The sequence below is a fragment of the Poecilia reticulata genome, chromosome 11 (assembly GCF_904066995.2).
Source record: "Poecilia reticulata chromosome 11, P_reticulata-male-v2, whole genome shotgun sequence".
In the NCBI taxonomy this organism is placed as follows: Eukaryota; Metazoa; Chordata; class Actinopteri; order Cyprinodontiformes; family Poeciliidae; genus Poecilia; species Poecilia reticulata.
In genome coordinates this window covers 2,977,241-3,000,541 of record NC_088840.1, presented here as the reverse complement: position 1 = coordinate 3,000,541, position 23,301 = coordinate 2,977,241, and the positions used below count along the sequence as shown (strand labels likewise).

The window sequence follows — 23,301 nt, the reverse complement described above, 5'->3', positions numbered from 1 at the left end:
AGCTTCTGGAAAGACAAGCCAAACATTTCTGGCTTGGGAGAGATGAAGCTCCGGGAATCAGATTAAACCGATGCCCTAGTTCTATGAAAGGCTTCCTTATCATCTGTCACCTTACAGTCTGAAGAGTTGTTTACGAGTCTGACATTAGAAAACCTCACAAATAAAAATTTGGACAAATGTGGCTTTCGTTGTTAATCGTTAGGTCTGACGAAACAACATTTTGCATTTGGTTGTTGACATGGGACACATTCACACAGGCAACAATTAAGATTAAAAACACAAAAAAGGATGTAAAGAAAGCGTTGTCATTGTTCATCTGCCCAATTAGTTAGTTTTGAAATTCATTTTGAAATGCATACAGTTGAGTAGACTAAGCTGTTTGGTTCTGACAGTGTGTCACTTTTACACAGCAGGTCTAGATGCTCAGTTCTGACTTTTTGCTGAAATATGATTTTTTTTTTTTTTTTTTTGCGTGGTAATTCAGACTACTTAAATACGACTGCAATGAGAGTCCTGAGTGAACAGTTTGAAACTGCAAAGCAAACTCACATACGCAGAAGAAGAGCGCAGACCTCACACAGCAGCGCAGTAATAATAAGTTATTCAGAGTCGACACGAGGGGTTGATGTGTTCAGGTCGATGTACAGAGAGCTTTTCAACACACATGGAAGAGTTCGCCTGTAAGGGACAGAATGCGTTCCTATGGCTACAGCCTGGTTGTTCTGACCCTTACATGACTTATTCCAAACAGGGATCCTTATCCTCAACAGTAGATCACTTTCTGCCATTCCTCCATTAGGATTGTCATGTTGACCGATTGTCCCACAGAGCTGTGGAGCTCTTGGCTGCTTGGATGATTAACACCCTCCTTGCCTGGTCCGCCGTTTTAAGTGGACAGTCGTGTTTTGGGAGGTTTGCAGTCACGCTTTTTTTTATTTTCAGATGATGGATTAAACTGGAAAAAAAGAAAATGTGAACAAAAGATGCATCCTTCACCTTTCACACGATGTGCTGGCCTTTCAGGTCATGAATGACATCAGTGTTTGTTGCTGTGTGACAGAAAGTGTCTGAATAAGCATTATGAGCAGCAAATCGCTGCGTTTGGCTAATGAAGCTGTAGAGACTTTTAGCTCAGAGCAAAACATCCAGGCTGGCAAGTCTTTGAGCAATCCCACTCATCCTGCAGGGTGAGTCATTCTGCCTTTGGGTCACATTATGAAACTGGCTATTGCAAAAAATTTAATTGGAGCAACAACAACAACAACAAAAGATCCAGCTCTGGTCGTCCTCAGCATGTCCACTGGGTTTAATAGACGTGCACTACAACAGCTAGTGGCGTGTTTCACAGTAATGTTTAATATCAGCTCGCTGGCTTGAAACTGATCAGAAAAGACACATTTCATTATTCTGGTATCAGAGGAAAGGAGCAGATGAACCTCCTGGTGGAGGAGAGTCGTCCATTAGTCACGTCGTCCCTCTGCAGAGCTGCTCCACTACATAACCCAAACACACGTCATTAGCTCTGAGATATACATAAATAAGTCCACTGCACTGAAAGTGACTAAAATCCTACTCTGTACAACCATAAAAAAAAAAAAACGAAAAACTGAATCAATAAGCTCCAAACACCTGTGTGTTAATAATGTGCAGCTAGTAGGAAACGATCTAAATCTGCTGAATGTGATCATTTCCTGCAACTTTGCTGGGAATCTGTCAGGCAATAAGACATAAGAAGTGATATCATATTCATATTTCCTGAAGATGACAGCACGTTGGATGTTCTCAAGTTATTTTATGTGTAGACCATGAGGTTTTTTTCTCTCTTTTTTTGTAACCAGATTCATTTAAAGATAAATCATATTTCTGCTCTCATTTTCTCTGAAGTTGCCTCCAGGCTTTCATTCCGTTCTGATGAGGAATTTCAGAGCTCAGTCTGAAGTTCATTTTGTGTTGCTCATTGTTGCCAAATTATGTCAATAAGAATAAACAAGCTCAATTTCATTTTTCCATTAAGAACTAATTTCTGTATTCTGCAGCTAAAGAATTTAGTCGATGAGAAAAACAAACTTTCACTGTTGCAAAACATTGACAATTATTCGTTGTCTCTAGGTAATAAATTGAACATTTCTCTATGCTTGTTTTTATACATTTGAATTGTTTGTTGCATCATTTTAATTTGTATGTCGTGTCAAATGAATATTGTAGCCGTTATGTTTCTCCATAAAACAAATCAGATCGGATCATTCTCTGTGGCTGAAGATTCACTGGGTTTTAAATTATCTTACAATAATGATGAAAAATTAGCTTTTTATGTTGTTTTTGTTTCAAAGGTAGTGTTCATGCAACTTTATTGAACTTTGATTTCAACTTTATTTACATTTTGATAGTATTTTAAGAGAAGTTGCCTGTTTTTTTAAAGAAGAGGAGTATTTTGTCTCTTTTTGCATAAAAGATACAAAATGTTGAACTCTATCTTACAGATTTAAATGCATATTCCTCGTCTGATTTAATACTTCACAGTAGCACTTATGAATGTAATATTGCCTTGAAACTTATACCATTGTTAAGTATATTCTCACATATGATCTCATCCATAATACATAGAGGGATTTTTAGTCTCGTACCAAATGGATTTTATCTACAATGCAGTCAGTTTGTAATTCTCATACATTTGAATTATTTGTGATTTCTTTTCTACTATTAGTTATGGACAACTTCTTGTCTTTCTGAACTATTTGTTGCCAAATAGAAATAATGAACCCAAATCTAGCTAGCTTTAAAATGGTAGCTGCAGAAGGTAGAATTCAGTTTTTAGTTGAAAAATAAGATTCTACACAAAATGCATTCATTTATTCCTGGTGGCACAATCTGGCAATAATGAACAACACAAACCAATACAGACTCTCTACAGATCATGACAAATTATGTACAAGAATAACTGCATTGCTTGAGGATTCATTTTTAAGTCACTATCATATTCACTTTTATTTTTCCTTTATAAAGACAGACTTGTCCAACTATGAAACACATTATCTGTCTCAAATTCTACTGTCAGGATATAGGGGTCGGTTTAAGAGAAAAAACCCCCCCAAAAAACAAATTGTTTATAAAAGCTACATACTGCAGCTTTAACTAATGGCATGCTGCTAATATTTTAACATCTGTTTATTGTTAAGGTCTGGCCTGTTATATCTACGGCAAAGCATGAATACATGGAGATATCTTGAGAATTTATGCTATGCTGTGATTGCATTGACTTGTCAAGTGGATTTGAAGCAAAAACATCAAATGTTCTGAATGAACTAGAATGTGAATTTCACGTTTGTTAAGTGGTTAAGCCGACATGAATAGACAGCCTGTCTTGTGGGGGGGATGGAAAAATGTAATATCTAATAAACATATTGTCAGCTAATGCCGACTGGATTCTGCGTTAAGAAAAAGGCAGAGAAAAGATGAGCTGCACTGAGGGAATGAGGAAAAAGCCGGGATGAGATTTCGAGGCACCTCTGAGACAAATGTGATTTCAGCGTGTCCTCTGCTTCCTCCCACTGCTGTCTTCTGTATGCAGATGTAGGTAAAACGGCTGCAGAAATCCAGGCGGAATTCTTTTTCACATTTTTTGGAAATCTTTCTCTAGAGTTCTTCAAACCTTTTTCAGTTGTAATCATAGATGAAAAAAACTTCCTCTGCTGTCTTTCCTCCTTCTCTCCATCTGAACTGCCGTCCCAACGGACCCCGTCTCTCAGGCAAACATATACTGAGGCGCACCTAACTTAGCGGAGGTCCGTGAGTACTTGAAGTGGAATCAATGCAGACGTCCGTCGTACACGTCGGCACAACGGTACCTTTTTAAGACCTGGTATGCGAATTTGGAAACTGTTTGGTGGAAAACAGTCCATATCAAACTGTTTTGTATGATGCTGTGAGTCAGTGCAAACAGTCCAAGGACGCGCAGCAGCAAGACTGCCGATTTGTGCCGCACTAACAGGTGTGTGATTGCTGCTGTGGTGGAGAAAAATTGGGGCTGGATGCTAAACCAGCTCATCAAGCTAGTTAGTATCCATTTGGATTGTGGGAAATGAAGGAATCTGTCACAAGAAATGTAGGCAATCGGTTCACTCAACAACAAAATCACCACCGCCCACCAGCAGAATGCATAGAGTTTGCATGGTTCACAAAATATTACACCTGAGTATGTTTGATCCTTAAGTTGACATCCACTAATTCATTTTTTATTCTGATTGCAGCCACCAAAAAAAACAAAAATGGATTCTTTAACCTTGAGGAAGTTGAATTCATAATGGCTGTTACTAACAACTATGACAAAAAAGCATTTTCAGCAAGGTGCTGAGCAAGCAAGTACGTATATGCATACAAACACACAAACACACAGTTTCTTTATTACCCGGAGAAGACCAGACCACTACTCTTTCATGTGCCGTACACCAGCTCATTTCATACAGACAGGCCTCTGTTTGTAAGGTCCATTGAAATGAAAGCAGGTGATAATTACATTTTGCTGTTAACAGAAAAACCTCAGAACTGATAAATGAGACTTACCTTTCCGAGCAATTCGAATACAATTTATCCTGGTCTCCTGTTGGGAAAAATAAGAAAAGAGTCAGTTTGTTCATTTCTGGCTGATTCCATGACGAAAACAAAACTAAGGAAAGAAACAGCATTACGTCATCTTAAACATGCAAAAAAGGACACAATTTTTTATAGCATTAGTGTTTAACCCTTTAACAAGACACACAAGTATATTTAATATTTTAAGGTTTATTAACATCAACTTGGAGAGCTTGATATTGAATATTTGGAAATCCAGAAAGGGTCAGATTATTTTACTGTTATGGCCTCAAACAGTGCTGGTTGGAAATAAAAGAGAAATCAAAACAGCATACGGCTCCGTTTGATGGAGCTTGGAAAAAACCTCTGGTATAAAGAGAGGGTATTTATATCTGAAATAAAGGTCAATTAGCCAGAGCTAAAGTGAGCTGCTATTTTAATGATGTGTTTGAAAGCATGTAACATCAAAGTGGCGATGAGACATTTTTGGCTCCTGTTGCTTTGTGAAGACCCGTAAAGAAGCAAATAAAGATAATTCACCAATCTAGAGCAGGATAAGAAAAAATTACGTGTTTATGTTACATCCAAACACCAAAACATACAAACGCAATTATTTGTTATTTTATAAGGTGCAGCATGGAGCGGCTGCTATGCCTGAAGTAATGGTTATTTTGGATCAATTGGAAATGCTCCAGCAGGAACGACACAAAGAGGAAGGTTACGGTTCCTGTGTTGTGCACAAAAAACTTGGTACACCAATCACCCGTCTTTCAAGCCCCACTGACGGAATATTAGCTGGAAGCAATTACTGTTTTCAGTACGGTGGAGGCTCACCGTCCACGCTAAGTCTGAAACATCTCATTTAGCCAAGGTAATTGTCAGAATAATTAGTTTCTCTCCACATTCTCACTGAAAATCTAATCTCCCCCAAAACACAAATATATTTTAGGAAATATACTGGAGATGGAAATATGTGCAGGTAAAACAAATGATGCTTCGCTATGAGAGAATTGATGATCACATTCAAAGTGGAGAGATTTTAATCAGACACTATGAGACACGACAGAGTGTGAGGAAAATACAAAGTGGGGTCTAATTATGAAGTTTAGACAAACAGACAGACAGATATCATACAGGTGGATTACGTATAGTGTTAAATATTTAAAGCCTTTAATAAATAAGTTGTTTTAGGGACCAGATCATGTTTTTCCTCTCTGTTTCATTCAGAAATGAGTCGTCAGTCATTAAGAACAAAACTCAAACATGGCAGATCTCACACCATTCTACCTCCTCTTTGTGTCTTCCTGCCCACTGACTTCCAGCCAGTCAGGCTCTAACCTGAACTGACAGAAAATGTTGCTGAAACAAACCAGTGCAGTGAACCAAAAGGATTATGGGTAATGCTTCCTACCCCTTTGAAGTTGCTGGTAGCCTGGAAGTAGATGAGGTAGTTCTTGGTGGGGTCTAAAGGACTGTTCCAGTAGCCATTGTAGGTGTGGTTGTCCCCCACAGTGAAAGGCGTGGCCTCAGGCAGACTGCTGGGGGCCAGCTCGGCTGTGTAGTAATGCGGGGCCCCTTTGGCCTGCGCCTCGCTGTGGGAGTTAGCCGTAGGGAAGCAGTCGACGGTGCCCAGCTCTCTCCTCCTCACCCGGCGGGAGCCGTCCTCCTCCACCACCACCACCTGGTAGGCACTGGGAGAGACAGATCAGACCTCTACAGTTATTCTACAGGAGCTGAAGCTAAGGGCCCTAAGGTTTTATCGTTTTCATTTTTATGAAAAAAATAACACAAAGACTGTATTTGACAAGTTTCCAACACGACATCAAAGCCCAATGTGTGAGCAAACCAGAGACAGCTTTCAGCAGGTGTCTCCTTTCTTGTTTTGGTATATTGTAATATTATGGAACTGAATACATTTTTGGAAATTATGAATATATACATGATACCTAAATCCCCAAAGTTCCCATGGCAACCGTTCAGAGGTGCCTAAACGCTTGCTCCCATAAAGCCCCGCCCTTTTCCACACAGCTCCTCCTTGGAGCCGCAGTCTTCAGCCGAGCTTCTCCACAAGGCTCCTCCAGACCAGCTGCAGCAGCAATTATCACACACATGCTTGAACTGCGAGTCTGCTGAACGCTGTGAGCAGCATAATGAGTAGACTTGTGGTGATGACATTCTACAGGCAGAGTCTCAGAATGTCATCACATTCCTGCTCTTTCTGAGCTCCTTCTTAAAGAGACAGTGGCCCAAATTCAAGGCGCCAAATTGCTGCGGCAAATTTAAAGTCTTTGATATTTGTTTAACAACTGACAATAACATGGTTACTTGACTGTGCTGAAAGATTAACAAAAAAAAAAACCCAAAAAACACATAATATCCTACTATTTAATGTATCACAATGTCTGGATTTATTTTCTACTCATTATATGAAACTGGTTCAATAAGCAGAAGCTTTAGCGCTTGGCCACCCTGACAGAACCATGCTGTCCTCTGTGACAGAACCTCAGCACACTACAGATTAAATCAGCTCCCATTCTTCATTATTTCCTGGAGGAATGCTGTTTCATTAAGATGCCGTGGATCAGATTTGTCTAAATCCGACATTTAGGCTAAAATTGGATTCGGATGCCAGTTACAGGGAAACAGCAACCAGCAGCTGTCAGCATATGCTTAGTAGTTTGCTGTCAGTTCAGAGCAGTGTGAGGCAGTGACTGAGGGAGACACGTTACAGGATTTATTCACGTTTTGCAGTATTGGAATGATAAACCCGGGAACCATTTACTTTTCACGGTCACCATTTCCAGGTTATTGCAAAAGTACTGTTACACATTTTTATGACCTTATGTCAGAAAATTCAATGTATGTTTGTGGGAGTTTGCTTTTTAAAGTTTTTCCACGAATAAAAATGCTAAAAAATGTGATGTGCCCTGCATACATTCCTCTTTTCTCTTTAGTCATTTAGCCTTTAAGAATAAACTACTTAGTTACTAGTTTCCAGTCATTCCAGTTACTGTGTGAACAAACAGGGTTTGCTTCATCCCAAGCATTGAACATCCTATAATTCAGTCCATCATCTGAGCTGCCAAGATCCAAAGTTAAGGTGAGGAAATAGACCTTCACTTCCCAAGTCTGCTCTTTATGGAGGAGTTTCATGTACTTTCTAAAAACAGGTGGGTCAGATATGAATAAAAATAACCAAAAAAGTATCTAAGGCGTAAAACTTAGAACATGAGCCTGAACACTTCGTCTCTCATGTGAAATATGGCGGCCATCTTGCTGTGGGGACACTGTCCTTAAGAAGGGACAGGGAAAATGGCTATAGTTGAAAGGAAGAAAGATGGAGCAGAAACAAGCCAGTTCTGGAAAAAGACTGCTGCCCGGTTCACATGGCAACGTTTTAAAATTGCAGGTTGATTTTCGAAACCAGAGAGACCACACAAGATGATAAAAAAAAACAAATTATAGATTTACACCACAGTGTGCGGCGTCCGACCACACAGAAAAGACAAGACAACACACCGACCGATTTCACTCAGCAAATCACCCAAAACGCCAGAGATCAAAGGGGAGTTCAGAGGAAACAAACATGGCGGACAAGGAAGAAGAACTATAGCGATAATTTGAGGATTGTTTTTATCAGAGAGAAAAAGTGATATACAAAGTTGTGCCATGGCAGTTGTTCTGTCTTCTGTATATATCTGATTCCCGTCCGTGTTTCTGTCACCTCGCTTCCTGGTTGCCTACTTGTTTCATTCAACACGCCACACACAGCAGGAATATCACTTAAGATTATCTTTCCAGCCATCACAGCAATCAGATGGTTATGTCTTTAAGACATGGAGAAGCAGCCTTCAGCTTCTATTAACCACAAATCTGGAACAAACTTCCTGAAAACTGCTAAACAGCCGAAACACTGAGTTCCTTTAAATCTAGACTAAAAACCCGCCTGTAAAGAGTTGCTTTAGAGTCATAATAAATGAAACATTGATCAACATATTTGATGTTTACTAATGATTTTTATGATGGCACTCATCAAAATAGAATAGAATATACTTTATTGATCCCCAATGGGAAAATGTCACATTTGTTACTGTTTTTCTCAATTGTTGACAAAACGGTGTGTTTTATGACTCTGTGTTTTAGTGTTTTTATGATCTGAAGCACTTTGAACTGCCTCGGTGCTGAAATGGCTCCATGTTTCGGTTTTCTTAGCCTCTTCAGGTTTTTTTATCCATGTTTTATTCTAGCTGTCTTGATTTGATAATGATTAAGTCTGTTTTTCAGTACTCTCTAGCTCAGCCTTTTTGTTCCTGTCAATCTAACTCATGTTTTTCCACCTGTGTTCCCTCATTAGCTGTCCTGCTCACCTGTCTCCTATGCAATTTAAGTTCCTGTTTGGCTTTTGTTCCTTGCTGTGTTCTTGTTTGTTATTAGATGTGTTTGGTTGGTTCCTGTCCATGCCAGTTGCTCATGACCAGCTTATTGTTTTGTTCTTTTTGTTACCATGGCTGTCTGCGCTTTGGCTCTTCCATGTCTCTGCCTTCGTCGTCCATGTCAGCCATAAGTCATCATCTGGGCTTTCCCTCACTGTTTTAAGAAACCGTAATCATTCTGCATGTAAACTTCTGATTTAGAAGACATGAATACATAAATCTGGAATTATTTCTCTTACTGTTGTAGAATTTAGCAAATACAAATAATTGTAACTGTCTTAAAACAAGAGAAGTTTAATAATATTTAACTTCATTAAGGTTGTATGTAGACTTCTGGTTTCAACTGTATTTAGCGATTGTTCTCATTAAATACATTTTTTTTAACATAATAAAAGGGGTTTAAAAGATATATACATCCTTCTTAAACCTTTTAACCAAAGAATTGGAAGCTAGGTTAGCTAGACAAGCTAGGCTAGCATAACATGACACCGTTTGCTTTTGAAGTGCGTCTGCTGCTTTCAGAGCCTAACGAACCACTTCCCGATGCCCCACAGAGCTCTTTGTGACTGCAGCTATAAATACCCGTGCAGAGCAGCAGTGATTGAGCTCTGGCGTAGCTGAGGAGCATTTATTAGCTGTACCTGACAGGCGCCCCCCTCCCCAGGGCAGGGCGCAGCAGCACGGTGATGGTGCTCTCTGACTCACTCAGTGGAGACGGGATGTCTTCATAGTCGAACACAGGGGCTGGAAAAACACACATACACACGCACGCACACATGCGCGCACACACACACACACACACACGCACATTTTAGAGAGACAGGTCAAAGACATGCACACTACAGAAATATTCCACACGAAACCTCAAAACCTTGTCAATTTTAATGTTTTTAAGATTTTTGCTGAGATATTTTAGGCTTTTTTTTCCAGCTGCATATGAAAGGAGCCGGAGCGCGATCTCTTTTCATTACTCAAACGGATCCCTTGTGTACCAGTAGACCTCCCACTCGCTGCCATTGTCTGCTGACGGGAAGCAGCAGCCGGCTACACAGAAAACAAGAGGCTTTTAAGCATAATTAGGATTTATGTCAAAGTTGCACAACCTCAGCAAAACTCTGGGAGCTCTGAGGTGGAGTTTTCCTCGCTTTATTACATATTGTAAATTAATTGGAAGTGTGTAGTGAAGTAAAGAGCTGTAGCTATGAGAACAACATACGAGCTCAGGGTGGAATGGAAGAGGTGAATGTTTGTGTAATTCTGCCACCAATAGACACACAAACAGCTGAGTTCTCAAGACCAGTGTGTGTGTATGCGTTCTGTTCACTATAATAAGTATAATATTCCAGCTTTGTATTTTTCATCCTTGCTAACAGAATGGAGCATATCTGCTTTCCTTTCAGTTTCTTTTAGCTCCTTACGGACCTGCTAGGTTAGCTTAAACTGGAGCTCTAACTGAACTAATTCTTAATATTCTAACAGTTCATACACAACGTTAATGATTTGCAAAGCCAAAAAAGGACTGTCAGGAGATAAAACTCCTTAAATGTCAAATTTAAGGAGTCACTAAATGAGCTAAATTTGTGTAGTGGTTAGCTGTGCTACCCATGATAATGCTAGCAAGTTGTAAACATGGCTGCTTTTCAATGATGACAGCTACACAAATCTGTAAAATCTATTTTTTTTTGTTGGCTATCCGGATATATCTGCAATAAATATTGTTGGATATATAGTATTGTACAGCAACAAAAAAGATCAAACAGTTCTGAAGTTTATTAATTTTATTTTGTCAACTCTTTCTTTCTATCGAAGCCAAATATCCAAAACTCTTTTATCTGTGTTTAATAAACACAGACATACTTTCATGAAGTCAATGTATTTTGTTCCCTTTTCCTAGTTTTGTGGGTTTTTTAATTAATTTCTGGTTTTTCAGCTCTGTTCAGTTTTCTTCCACATGTTTCCTGACAGAAAAATCCCATGTGAAAACCACGTTCGACATGGAAGATCTATGCACTCGAGGTTCACACCATTTTTTACGTGAATGATGCAAGTTGCATGTAAGACAAAAAATGTTTCATGGTAAAAACCCCGTGTGATTCTCAGAGTTGTGATTTTAAAAAGTGATAATTAACAACTCTAAAGCTGAAACCATAGAGGGGCTCCAAAAAGGTGGGAACGACTCTCATTGCTCACACTAACACAACAAGCAATACTCTACAGCCTCCACATGATTTAATGCAAATACATCCCAGTAATGTCTCAGCCTAAACACATTTAATGGACAGAAATCACCAACTCACATTAAGAGGTGGAATGTTTTCACAGCCGTTCCATACCTGCAGTCTCAGCCTCTAATTTCTGTTGTGTTGTGTTGTGTGGGGCCTTTCAATGGGAGAACAGAAAACAAAGCTGTTTTCCCCTCAAACTACCCATCCTGAACATTTGTAGTTAGCTATAATTTGTTTTCTCTCCAATAAAGCGAGTGTGCATCTGAAAGCCGTTTTGGCTGTGCATGAATGAGGATAATTTGTATAATTTAAAAGTATATGAGGAAATCAATTTTGTTCTTTTTGAAGAAGAAAGAAACAAGTTCTCGCTCAGTCATCTCTGCTGGCAAGAAATGTTGATTGTTTTTTTTTTCTTTTTTGGTTTTCTTGGAATCTGTTTATTACAGACTGGAATATTAAATCTCAAAAAAGGTCTTCTTGTTTTATTATTGATGAGATTCATCTTCTGGGGTTACACACAGGACATCTATCAGCCTGACTGCAGGCTCACCAGATATGTTGGTAGTGATCTCTGTGAGAGCAGTCTGGCCGAAGCCTTTGGCCGTGCGGGCCCGAACAGAGACCAGGTAGGTGGTTCCAGGGTGCAGGCCAGAGAACATGTGGTAGGTTTCATTCCTCAGCTTGGAGACGGTGCGGCGAGGACCGGGAACGTTGATGCCCGGATCAGAGGATTCAATGCTCTGGTAGCTGATCTGCAAACGATAAACAGATGGAAAAAGAAAACAGGAACAAACAAGACTGATGAAAGAATAATCATGCGATACATAAAATGAACATAATAACTCATTTGTTTTTCCAAGCTGATTCTGAAAGAAAATTTCAATGTTCTTCATAAAATATTCATCAGACTGTTTTTCAAATAAAATAAAAAAACATGTGCTTGGTTAGCCATTAAATGTACTGGAGAGATCAGTTCAGCTTAGCCATGAGAGACAATGTGAGGAAATACTTCAATACTTGCATGAGTCCAAATATATGACCAACTTCTTTTACAATGATGGACAAAAATTCTTTTTAGAACTTCCTAAGTTCTTGATTATGGCCCGATTGAGATTTAGTTTGTTCAGCCACAGAAACTAGAGGCATGCAAATTTTTAGTACCGATCTGATACAAAGTAATTACAAGGCATGTATCGCTGATATTGACATCGGTACAGATACCGATATCGATATCAATACTTTTCATTTAAGTTTGACATACCAACACATTTTTTGTGGTTTTTTTTCCTTTGAATTAATTTTGTTCTAACCTAAGACAAAATTTGGACAAAATGTGTAGCCGTCTACAAAATGCTTTATTAACAAAATAATAATAATAATAATAATACATTTTATTTCAAAGGCGCCTTTCTGGCACTCAAGGACACCGTACAAGAGTAAAAAATAGTGACAGAAACAAATAAAATATAACAATTAAAAATAAATAGAAATAAATAAAACAAAACAATGTAGCTATATAAAATCTATGTAAAATCAGGCAAACCAATTGTGTCATGTGGAAAAGGCAGATCTAAAAAGGTGTGTTTTGAGTTCAGTTTTAAAATTTGATAATGACTTTATGTTTCTAAGGTATGGTGGTAATGAGTTCCATAGTTGGGGAGCAGAGCGACTGAAAGCTCTGCTCCCAAATGATTTGTATGAATTTTTCCTAAATAAAGTGCCAAAAATTATCATTTGAAAGTAAATCAAAGCATACTCTTTTCTGAGGTACAGCTGAGAGCCTACAACACAAAAATAAAATAACATTTTAAGAAGAGAATATGAAACAAAACTATCAAACAGTAGCATTGATCCCATACTGATACTGACCCTAATCCTCAGACCTTTTTGTCACTTCCTGCCAGCTGCATCACAACTCCTCAATAAAGTCGAGCCTTTAAGACCTGCTTCTCCAGTTAGATGGCTACCATCCGTCATTAAAACAGGCACCAATTACCTTCTAGACACATTTAGGGACAGTATGGTCTAATAGTCTCCTCTATCTTATGCTTAAAGTTGCCGTGACAAATGACTGCAACGAGCTCCAGAGGGAGTATTGGTTCCAGTCGAAGCAGTGATCTCCATGGCAGACGGGATGAAATTTTAAAACCTTCTGCGAAACATGTAGGAAATTAACATGGCCAGCGATTTTGTACAGAGGTTTTCTATTTGTAATTTTATACCTGACTTTTCTGGGTATGAAGAAAAATCATTTTCCACAGAACATTTTGTACATTCATAGTAAATAGGTGTGTTCATATTGACCATACGGATGTTTTGTACCCTCTTGGGAGATCATTTTCAAAAATCTACTCTGTCTTTTGTAAGGAAATGTGGCTGTGTGATGCAGATACCTAAATTAATTTATATTTGTGATTTTCTTTTCTAATTATTTTCAAAATTCATGAAAATATGTACAGTGGACTCCTAAACTGTGGTCCGCCTACAAATCCAGGTCTGGGTTCCACTGAAATGAACTGTCAGGTGTGAATGCCAAATGGACCAGAGACCGCTCCAGAAGCAGGAAGCAGGCTACAGTCGAGGGCATTCTGGGTAAATACAACCAAAAGAAATTGGCAAATAGTTTTGGTTGAAGTGCTTACTTTGAAAAAATGTGAGTGTTCAAAGCCTGAATACTGCAGCTATGGAATAGGACTCTGGTTCTATTTTGTGGTTCTAGCCACTTCTTAGCGGGAGGAATGGAAAAGACACACAGGTGTATCACCTGGACATGGCCAGGTGTGGCTGTCCAAAGTGCATGCCTGTACCTTCAGAGAGAGACAAGTTTAACTTTCATGGGAGTGCAAGAGGAAAAAACGTTTGATCTCTAAAAAAGACAATAGACCAAATTTTTTACCTGACTTTTAAAAGGTATGGTTTGAAGGGACGGTGTCTGGTGTAGAGGTGGAGCCTCATATCTACAGGCTATTTATCCTCGATGAATCTGGGATTCGGTTCCCAACTCTAGGTCCTTTGCTACATGTTGTCCCCCTCTCCTATCTCTCCCCATTTCCTGATCTGATGTAAATAACGACCGTCAGAGCCAGAAAAACCTTTTAAAAAATACAGATTTGAGTCAATAATTTCTCAAGAGCTAATTCCTGCTCCTTACCATACAGGAAAATAATTGAATGTGTTCTATTTAATCATTTTTTGTAAACATCATGCATGTCTTATTCATCAAATCAAAAAAGATGCAAGATGACTCCTCAAGGATTTTCAGCTGGTGACAAAAATAATAGGAGTCACCTGTATAAAACTGATCACAAGCAGATGGACAGGAGTTAGGTAGACGTGGTAAACCAGACTGGAAAGGATTCAGTTTAAGACCATTATTAAGACCCTCCACAGGAAACCTGACAACCGTTTTTTTAATTTTTTTTTTAGCTATTGTTAACGTAGCTGGTAACACACAGTAGTTAGATATGTTGCCTATATTCATACTTTAAAGACTGGGCTGCCATCAACAACTGCCAAGCTTTAGGGATTTCTGTATGTTTAAAAGATGTATTTAATGTAAGGAGAATGAGCTGAACTATCCATCCACTGTGCCGACCTGCAGGGAAAGAGGGAGGTGAAGGGGTGAGCTGGTGTCAGTCCATCGCAGTTTTTCTAAAACCTGTTTTGGTTGAGTCCAATCAGCTGCACCCAAAAGGAGAATACCAGAACTACTGCATGGCCAGACACTAATAAGCAGCTTTTCAAACACTATTAAATGAATCATCAGTGTTTATCAAGTTTATTCTGGCATACAGTGAGGATTCACTGCTGGATCGAAACATGACAACGTACAAGACGTTTTTATTTAGACTCTCAGTAATTTGATATTTTTGTGCACACAAAAAATATTTTTATGCACTACATTCAGTGACATCAAGAATATTTCTAAAACACTGCTGATGGATCCCACTGAGGAGCTTTTTTTTTCTGAACTCTGCATCAAGCCTAGTCAGCTTGTCAAGTCTTTCAATCACATGAAAGTTCCACTGCCGTCTTTTATTCTGTCGACTCTTTGTGTTATTTGTTCAACCTGAACCTTCCAAGTAAGTGCAGCTCATCTGTGTGTGAACAGTCACACCATCACTCAGTGTGTGTTTGTGGAACTAATTTCTCTCTCAAATGCCTCTGAGACAGTCATCGATAGTGAGGCTTCAAAGCAGAAAGCCCAGACTACCCTGGTCTCTGGTAGGTCAGAGACCACCAGATAGAAAAAAAACAAACAAAAAACCCAGAATCTGATTTATCTGCCAAGACAATGGCACAGACAATTAGACATTTTTTTCAGGCACTCACAGCATCAAGATGTTAATAATAAATCAGGAATGGAACTTTGTATTCTCTTGTTTCTGGTAGGCCCGTAAATCTGACGCACAAGTGACACCCGCAAACAACACAAAGACGCTTCTCTCGGTTCACTGGGAGCTACAGTTTGCTTCAAGAACTGATCTGATTGGATGCTGGAAAAGGCTATCGTTGTACTGAAGTTGTGCTAAAAGGAAGTGAAGCCTAAAATAGCATCAGCACAGGCTGCAGGCGCTAATGCTAATGTCCACATTTCTAAAGAAGTGCTGTGAATGATCAGGAATTCTTGAAACACTGAAAAGCTGACTGGATAAAAGAACACTTTGCACCAATGTGATGATGAAGAACCTGAATAATAATAAATTAGAAAATTCTATTTTTGAGTTCCCATGTCTATTTATTAAAAAATCTAGCAGCAAAAGGGATTTTTGAATTAAAATGTAGCTTATTTTGACAATACACAGTTTGATTAAAATGCAATTAATCAAAATTAATTCATTACAGACTCTGCAATTAACAAGTCCCGCCACTAGTATAAATATATAAACTTTAAGGGGAATAAAATAAGGATGAAGGAACAACATGTAGATATATTTGTAGCCATTTTATGTTATAAAGAAAGTAAAAAGAATTGTGATAAAATCAATAAATCCTATTTTTGATTGTTTTGATCAAAACAAAAATCACCAAACAGCCTGGCTACTCAGGCTTGTTCATCAGATGCAGCCTGGGGACAAAAACAGTCTCTGTATAACTGACCTGAAGAAAAAACTCTAAACAGTTTGTGTCCAGCAGGATGTTAGCTTCTTATCCTGGAGGCTGGATGGTCAGCCCTGATTGTCAATAATGACATTTAACATTGTGGAAGCATCCACCTCAATCAATAAATCAATCAATCAACTTCATTTGTATTGCACATCTCAGCAATAAGCCAGTTCAAAGTGCTTTACATCATTACAACACAAAAATACAAAGTCATAGAGCACACATTCAACAATTGAAACATTACATTTTACCAAATGTCGTCAGTGTACATCAAAATGTTGGTCAGTGTTTCATTTATTATGGTTCAAAAGTAACTCTAAACAGGTGGGATTTTAGTCTAGATTTAAAGGAACTCAGTGTTTTTGGCTGTTTTACAATTTTCTAGAAGTTTATACTCCTATATATTTACAGCCTCTGCTTTATTAGTATATAGAAATCTACTGTAAATTTAATGAAATGTGAACGTGGGTTCTGCAACAGGTCAAAGCGAAAACAAACCTCATCTCTTACCTCATACTGTGTGATGAGACCGTTGGGCTCCACAGGCTCCTCCCACTTGAGGAAGATCATGTCGTCGAGTGGAGTGAAGGTTAAAGACTCTGGAGCGATGCCCCCAGGAACTAAAGCGAGACAAAATAAACAGTCTCGGCTGAAACAAACTGTCTCGAGTAAATGGAGTGTTGTGTGGGCATGCTAGTGGGTACAAACACTTTTGACAGAGAAAAATAAGGGAGAAAGAGGAAAAAAGACACCAGGGCTAGAAAAGATAAAGGAGATGAGGGGACAGATGAAAACTGGCCCGACTCGGCCGCAGACATCAGGATATATTGACATCCTGGCTACTGATGTTGTGCAGCGTCTACATCATGGCCGTCTTTTGTGGAGAGATACTAAATAGATTAATTTAGTATCTTTAAAGATACTAAAAAGGACTAAATGACACATAAGATAATTTACTCCTTTAATACAATAATAATTATACTACTGCAGGACTAGGTAGTATTCTAACCGGCTTACTTTTTCCCATTTGGTCACATTACAAGAACAAATCTATCTTATATATTTCTGTGATTGGCCTTACAGAGTGGCTCCTAAATGTGGAGTAATATTGAAACACATCTTTCCCTGCAGACTTAGCTACATGTTTGTTTGTTTTTTGGTTTTTTGACTTAGTCTCCACTAGCTTCAAACATTTAGAAATGCAAAATTTGTCTTTTTGTTTGTGCAAAATAGTTCAACATAAATGAGATTGGACTGTGAGTGCCGGTGAAAATCAACATTTTCAAATACAACTTTGCTTCTTGCCTCAGCTCTTTCTTTAGAAGGAAAGGCTCTGGCAGCATCCCCATTACTGCAGCCAAGTTCCAAATCAGTCCATCCATCTCATCCTTCACAAACAAGACACTAACATACTTAAACTCCTTCCCATAGAGAAACCTCTGGCCCAGAGGCAGCAGTATTCCTTTTCCTGGTTGGGAACTGACTCTCATCCCAGTGTCTTAACAAATGACTGGAAACTCCCATGTTAGAGTCCAGTGCAAGTCCAGGAAAGAGCTGGACCTTGTGCCAAAAATGCAGACACAGCTCTTACTTTGGTCTATGGAGACCCGATAGTCCTGAAAGTGAACTCAGGTACACCGTAGTCCACCGTGTACTGCAACTGACTGGAGTATTACCCATATCACTGCAGACAAGACCTCATAATTCTTTGAAACAATCAATCCTGATCTGAGTCTAGTTTTCTTAGAAGGTAATCTAAAGCAAGAACTCAACATAGCTAAAAAGAAAACACTCTACAGAAAAAGAGGTGGACTGCTCCTGTGGCATGGGGGCCAATCTTTGCCTCAAGCAGAGGAGTTTCAGTTTTTTAGTGTCTTGCTCATAAGTAACGGTAGGATGGAATGGGAGTTAGACAGATGGGTTGGGGTTTCTGTAGTAACGTGGGGGTAGCTTCAGTTTGTTGTGGTAAGAGAGAGCAGTGCTAAAAAGAACGCTCTCGATTTACCAGTCGGTCTACGTTCCGACCCTTATGTATGGCCATGAGATATGGACGATGCCCAAAGGAACAAGATCCTGGATACAAACAGCCTAAATGTGTTTCCTCTGTAAGATGGCAGGACTAAGCTTTAGACACAGGGTGAGGAGAAAGTTTGGTTGGTTCAGAGAATAGATCAAGATGCGCCCTGGGTGTCTCCTTTTGGACGTTTTGAAGGAGACACTGGGGAAGACACACCTCTCACTGGATGGATAATGTCTCCCGTCTGGCCTAGCTATACTTTGGATCCCCCAGAATGCAGGATCTTGTTGGAGAGATCCATGTCTAGATGTTCTTCCTGGACCTGTTGCCCTGTGACCCAAACTCAGATAAGTGGAAGACCGTGGATCAACAAAAGTCTAAGGTTTTCTTGTTTGACTTTTTTTTTTCTTTTGCTGTTTTTTACATAAGGTGAAAAAAAACACTCCAGTGGCATTTGATAGTTGAGCCCAATAGGCAATGGACTGAAGAAATGGTCTGTAAGGCGTCCAATTTTAAGAAATCAATTTCTCTTAGTTATTAAGACATACAGTGTATAGGAATGGACAATTACAGTGAGATTGGACAGTGATTGTCTTCCTTTTATGTATGTAAATAAGAAGTGATGATGAAATGCTACCCACTGCAAATCCTGAGGATCAGTTTCTCCAACTTTCTTGACCATATGAATGGTCATAAAAATATTCCTAAGTCATATTCAGTTGCATGGGAATGTCTCACCAATTTTACATAACAACAAGACTTTGACCTTCTGGGTCTTCATCCATGGAAAATTTGCATTAGACTGCACATAATCTGCTGAAGTCCACAGGAAAATATTACAAAGATAAGCAAAATCATTATAGCATTTTGCTCTTGGCAATACACTGAGCTTATGAATGCTTCACTAGTCTCCATTTAAAGGGCTGATCTTCCGTTTAGTTATGCTGATCCAGCTTTTCTTTTTAGTCAATATTTGTGTGTTTTTTTTTTTGCTTGCGCTACACAACTGAAGGCCCGGATTTTTGTAAGCACTGCATAATAATCATCCGAGCATAAAGGAACAACTACAACTGTAAGAAGTTGTGAAGCTAAGTCTCCCTGACAACACCAAGCCTCACTGAACACCCAAACAAAAACATGTGCCTTCTATACAATTGGGTAGCACTGGTTAGCATACAGTGAGAACAATTAAACTCCCACTCACTATCCTCCTCCGTCTGAAAGGTGACCTCCCGGCTCTCCTTCTTGCCCTCTGGGTTGGCCAGTGCCAGCCTCACATGGACCGCCCGGAAGGGTGGCAGGTCCCTGAGGGTGAAGCGGGAGGTGTTGCGGTCCACCGACAGGCACTCCCTTACAGTGGCGTTGTTGCCCCCGCTGCTCCCCGTCGGCATGGAGTAGCGGTAGCAGAGGTACAGCGTGTACGTGTGGCAGCGTGTCAGGTTGTAGCCCAGCGGCTCCCACTGAAGGGCCAAAAGACGCGGCTGGATCTCTGTGGCTGTGAGGCCCCGCAAGGCACGCATGGGCTCTGACGGGGACAGGAAGCAGAAACGTTACTGATGAAGTACTACATGAAAATGCATTGAGCTCATGAGATACAGGCATACACGGCCTTGGAAAAGTGGTGACAGGAAATCAAAAGTTTCAGATTTCATCATGTAGGAAGTGCAAACTGCAGCACATTTCAATGGAGTTTTATAGGATAGAGTCCACCGACATGTGAGGTGGGAGAAATATTCTTAATGGTTTTAAAAAACATTCTTAATAAATAAAATAAAGCCCCTTTGACTTTATCTTTAAATATAATATAGGTTAACCCATTGTCTACTTAAATCTCCTACTTGATAAAGAGTCTTTACGTCTATGTCACTGAGTCACAATAAAAATCCAGCTCAGCTGTTCTATAAAGTCCTCTGAGGTTTTTAGGAGAAAAATCCAGGAACAAACAGCTTCATGAAAATCACTGAACCCAGCAGAAAGGTCAGAGATGAATGTATGGAGAAGTTTTAGGCAGGTTAGGTTATAGGCAGGGCCAGAAATTTTGACAATTTTATTTTAGTTTTTTACATACAAGAATCCAAAGCATGTTTCTGGTAGGGTTAGAGTTAGAGTTAACTACAATGACAGTCAACAAAATCAATTCTCTTGCTACTATTTGCTTCAAAAACTGATCTGACTAGAAGCTAGAAAGGACTATTGTTGTGTTTAAGTTGTGCTAAAAGGAGCTAGGCTTGAATAGCTTTGCTGATAGGTTTAAACAGCATCTCAATGCTAAACACGTTGCAGCGGCACAAAGACCCTTAACGCTAATGTCAGCATCAACACATTTCCAAAGCTTTTATCGTCTTATTTTACAAATGTTTCCTGTTTAATTCAGTCTTTACAAAATAATGAGCAATTAAATAAATTTATGCATCAGACTTCAGCATTTTTAATGACCATTTTTTGACACAATTCACTGAGTCTGGAAAAGGAAAATGCAAATTTTCATCCCAGAGGAAAGTTTTACTTTTAGAAAAATCCAAAAGTATATATCTACCTTCTCTTGTGTTTGATAAAATTGGAAAAAATAACAAGCAAAAGGAGGCAGAAACCTGCAGCAGGCGTTATGAACTCAGATTTTGTGCCTACAGATGGATAAAAACATGTCACAGAATAACACAGAACGGCAGATTCACAACTTGTTAAATGAATACAGTTTGACAGGAGAAGGTTGTTTGGCACGTATAAACGGACAAAGCCTAATTACAGCTGTCAAGTGTGAACATTACTATTACACATGTGGATGTCGAGCTAAATGTCCACTTTCAAGCATTAATGAGGGTATTTCTGTCCAGCAGCCTGGCCTGAATGTCCAAGAGTACTTCAGCGGTACCAAATGGAGGAATCTGAGCGAAATGTCCTTGGAATGGCAGCACAGGGATGTGGATGACTCTCAGGCAGCACTGGAGAGGCAATAGCTGCAGCCCTGCTGCGTCGCCAGACATGGATCACAAGCTAATAACACACATGAACGAGGCAATGTCAAAAAGGAGAAATCACTCCTGAGAGGACAGACACATCCCTCAAGTGTTTGCTGACTTTAAGGAGGTTTGCTCTTTCCAAGAGCACAAACCACGCCAAAGAGTTTGACGCCCTGACAGTCGAGACGGCCAAAAGCGTTGCCCTTCAAAATAAAAAAACCCCATTAAAGACAAAGGCAAAAATTTAGGTGCAGAAAAAAAAAACAAGAATCACAATGCAGTTAAAATCAGATCTGACACAAGCAGAGAGTTCACTTTCTGCTTCAGACGCCATTAGTCATCATTAGAGCCGCGCCCCGGCAGGCTCTGTCCTGTCCCCGAGCGATCCGGCCCCGCGCCGACATTCTGCATGATTAGCCTAATCAGAGGGATTACCCAGAGGCAGAGGGAGCCAGGCAACCAGAAAAGAGAGGAGGGATGGAAGGACGGTGGACCGGGTGGGACGCTCCCCGTGGATCTGCTCATTTTATCTCCAAGGCTTGTCCGCATTGCCTGGAGTGGGTTTTTTAGAAAATGTGAAAGACTTTCAGTGCACAAACTCATACTTACCAAGAGGAGACCATGTGTGTTTTGAGCTGGAGACACTTGTTTGGAGGACTTTCTACACTCTGTGATTTAAACATCCAAACTGACTCAAAGTCTGTTGATATTTTGGTTTCATGTTGCATCGTGGCCTGATTGAAATATTAGTACAAGTCTACAGAGGAAAAGAATGTAATTGCTGAAGAATCCAAGTAAATGGGAGAAACCCAGACTGAGCTGTGAAGCGAGATTTTAATTGAGTGGAATGGTACAGGATGGCCAGGCTATATTACTGTTTTTGCCCGACTCATGTTCGCCACCAAGTAAGCCTACAAATGACTTCTGTATATGAAGAAATACATGAATTATTTTTACATAGATTTTAACATTGAACACTGGGCTTTGGATAATTACAGAAGCGTTTTTCAAGGTTATTACAGCTTTGATGACAAACTGTGAAGTACAGACTGAATGTTTCATATTGAACATTTTTAGTCACACTAAAGAATACATACAGCATTTCACTTTTAGCTCTCAGAACGACCATCAGTTATTGACAAAAGCTAGATGGGACTGAGGAACATCTGAAATGTCAAGCTCAACGAGAGTCTGAGAAGAAAAGGAATCCATGCCGCGGTGGTGTCACAGAGTCTCCGCTGTCTTCTGCTTTAACCCGGGGCAGAAAGCTTCAGACATGAGGAATGGGATCTGACAGGATGTGGCTGAGTGGAGGCGCCAGCGTGAGCGGATCAACCCCGGTGGCAGGTGACAGGTCTGATTGAAAGAGCGTCTGGCCGGCATTTTTACCAGAAATGAGCAGCAATGTGGTTGAAAGACAGATGAGTTGTAGTTAGGTGGCTCTGCTAGCGTGACATGAAGCAAAAAGGTAGAAAACATTTTGACCTTGGTGGTCTGCCTTTTCAAAGACCAGGAGAAAGATGGAAGACTTTGACTGTTCCATGTTAGGACGACTTAGACGCCTTTGTGACACAACGGCAGCAAACACAACCTAGCTGTCTGTTGTTAAAGGGACAGTAAGACTTTTTTGAATGTTACATCATGTTATAATGTTGCTCCCGCATTAAAAAAAAACATACTTGGAATGTTGCTATGATTATTTCATGCGTGTCTGAGAAACCTACATGGCAACCACACAGCTGTCCAAAACACCTGGGTGGACTTAGCCCCGCCTTCAAGGTGCAGCTCCTCCTCAGAGCTGCAGTTTCCAAGCTTCTGCCTCACAGAGCAGCTCTCCCTCACTCAGCTCCTTCAGATTAGCCAGTAGCAACTAGTATATGGTATGATTAATGTCCCACCAAGTTGAGCATGCAGTGGCGATCTGGAGAGCAAAAAGACTCTTCTTTTACTTGCGATCCATAGCCACACTGCTGCAGTAGCAACAGCAGCAT

General features: G+C 39.8%; 1 protein-coding gene across 4 annotated transcripts in view; it reads right to left on the bottom strand.

The window, feature by feature from the left end:
* The window catches only part of ptprua (protein tyrosine phosphatase receptor type Ua), a 211,960-nt gene that overhangs the window by 52,231 nt on the left and 136,428 nt on the right, over positions 1–23,301 (bottom strand). For all 4 annotated transcript variants that reach the window (XM_008421304.3, XM_008421306.3, XM_008421305.3 and 1 more), the window contains exons 8-13: positions 19,555–19,875; positions 16,844–16,953; positions 11,778–11,979; positions 9,644–9,746; positions 5,981–6,260; positions 4,561–4,597 (exon numbers count right to left, since the gene is read on the bottom strand). In XM_008421304.3, coding sequence (XP_008419526.1) covers positions 4,561–4,597; positions 5,981–6,260; positions 9,644–9,746; positions 11,778–11,979; positions 16,844–16,953; positions 19,555–19,875 — 1,053 coding nt within the window. The remainder of the gene's footprint in view (positions 1–4,560; positions 4,598–5,980; positions 6,261–9,643; positions 9,747–11,777; positions 11,980–16,843; positions 16,954–19,554; positions 19,876–23,301) is intronic.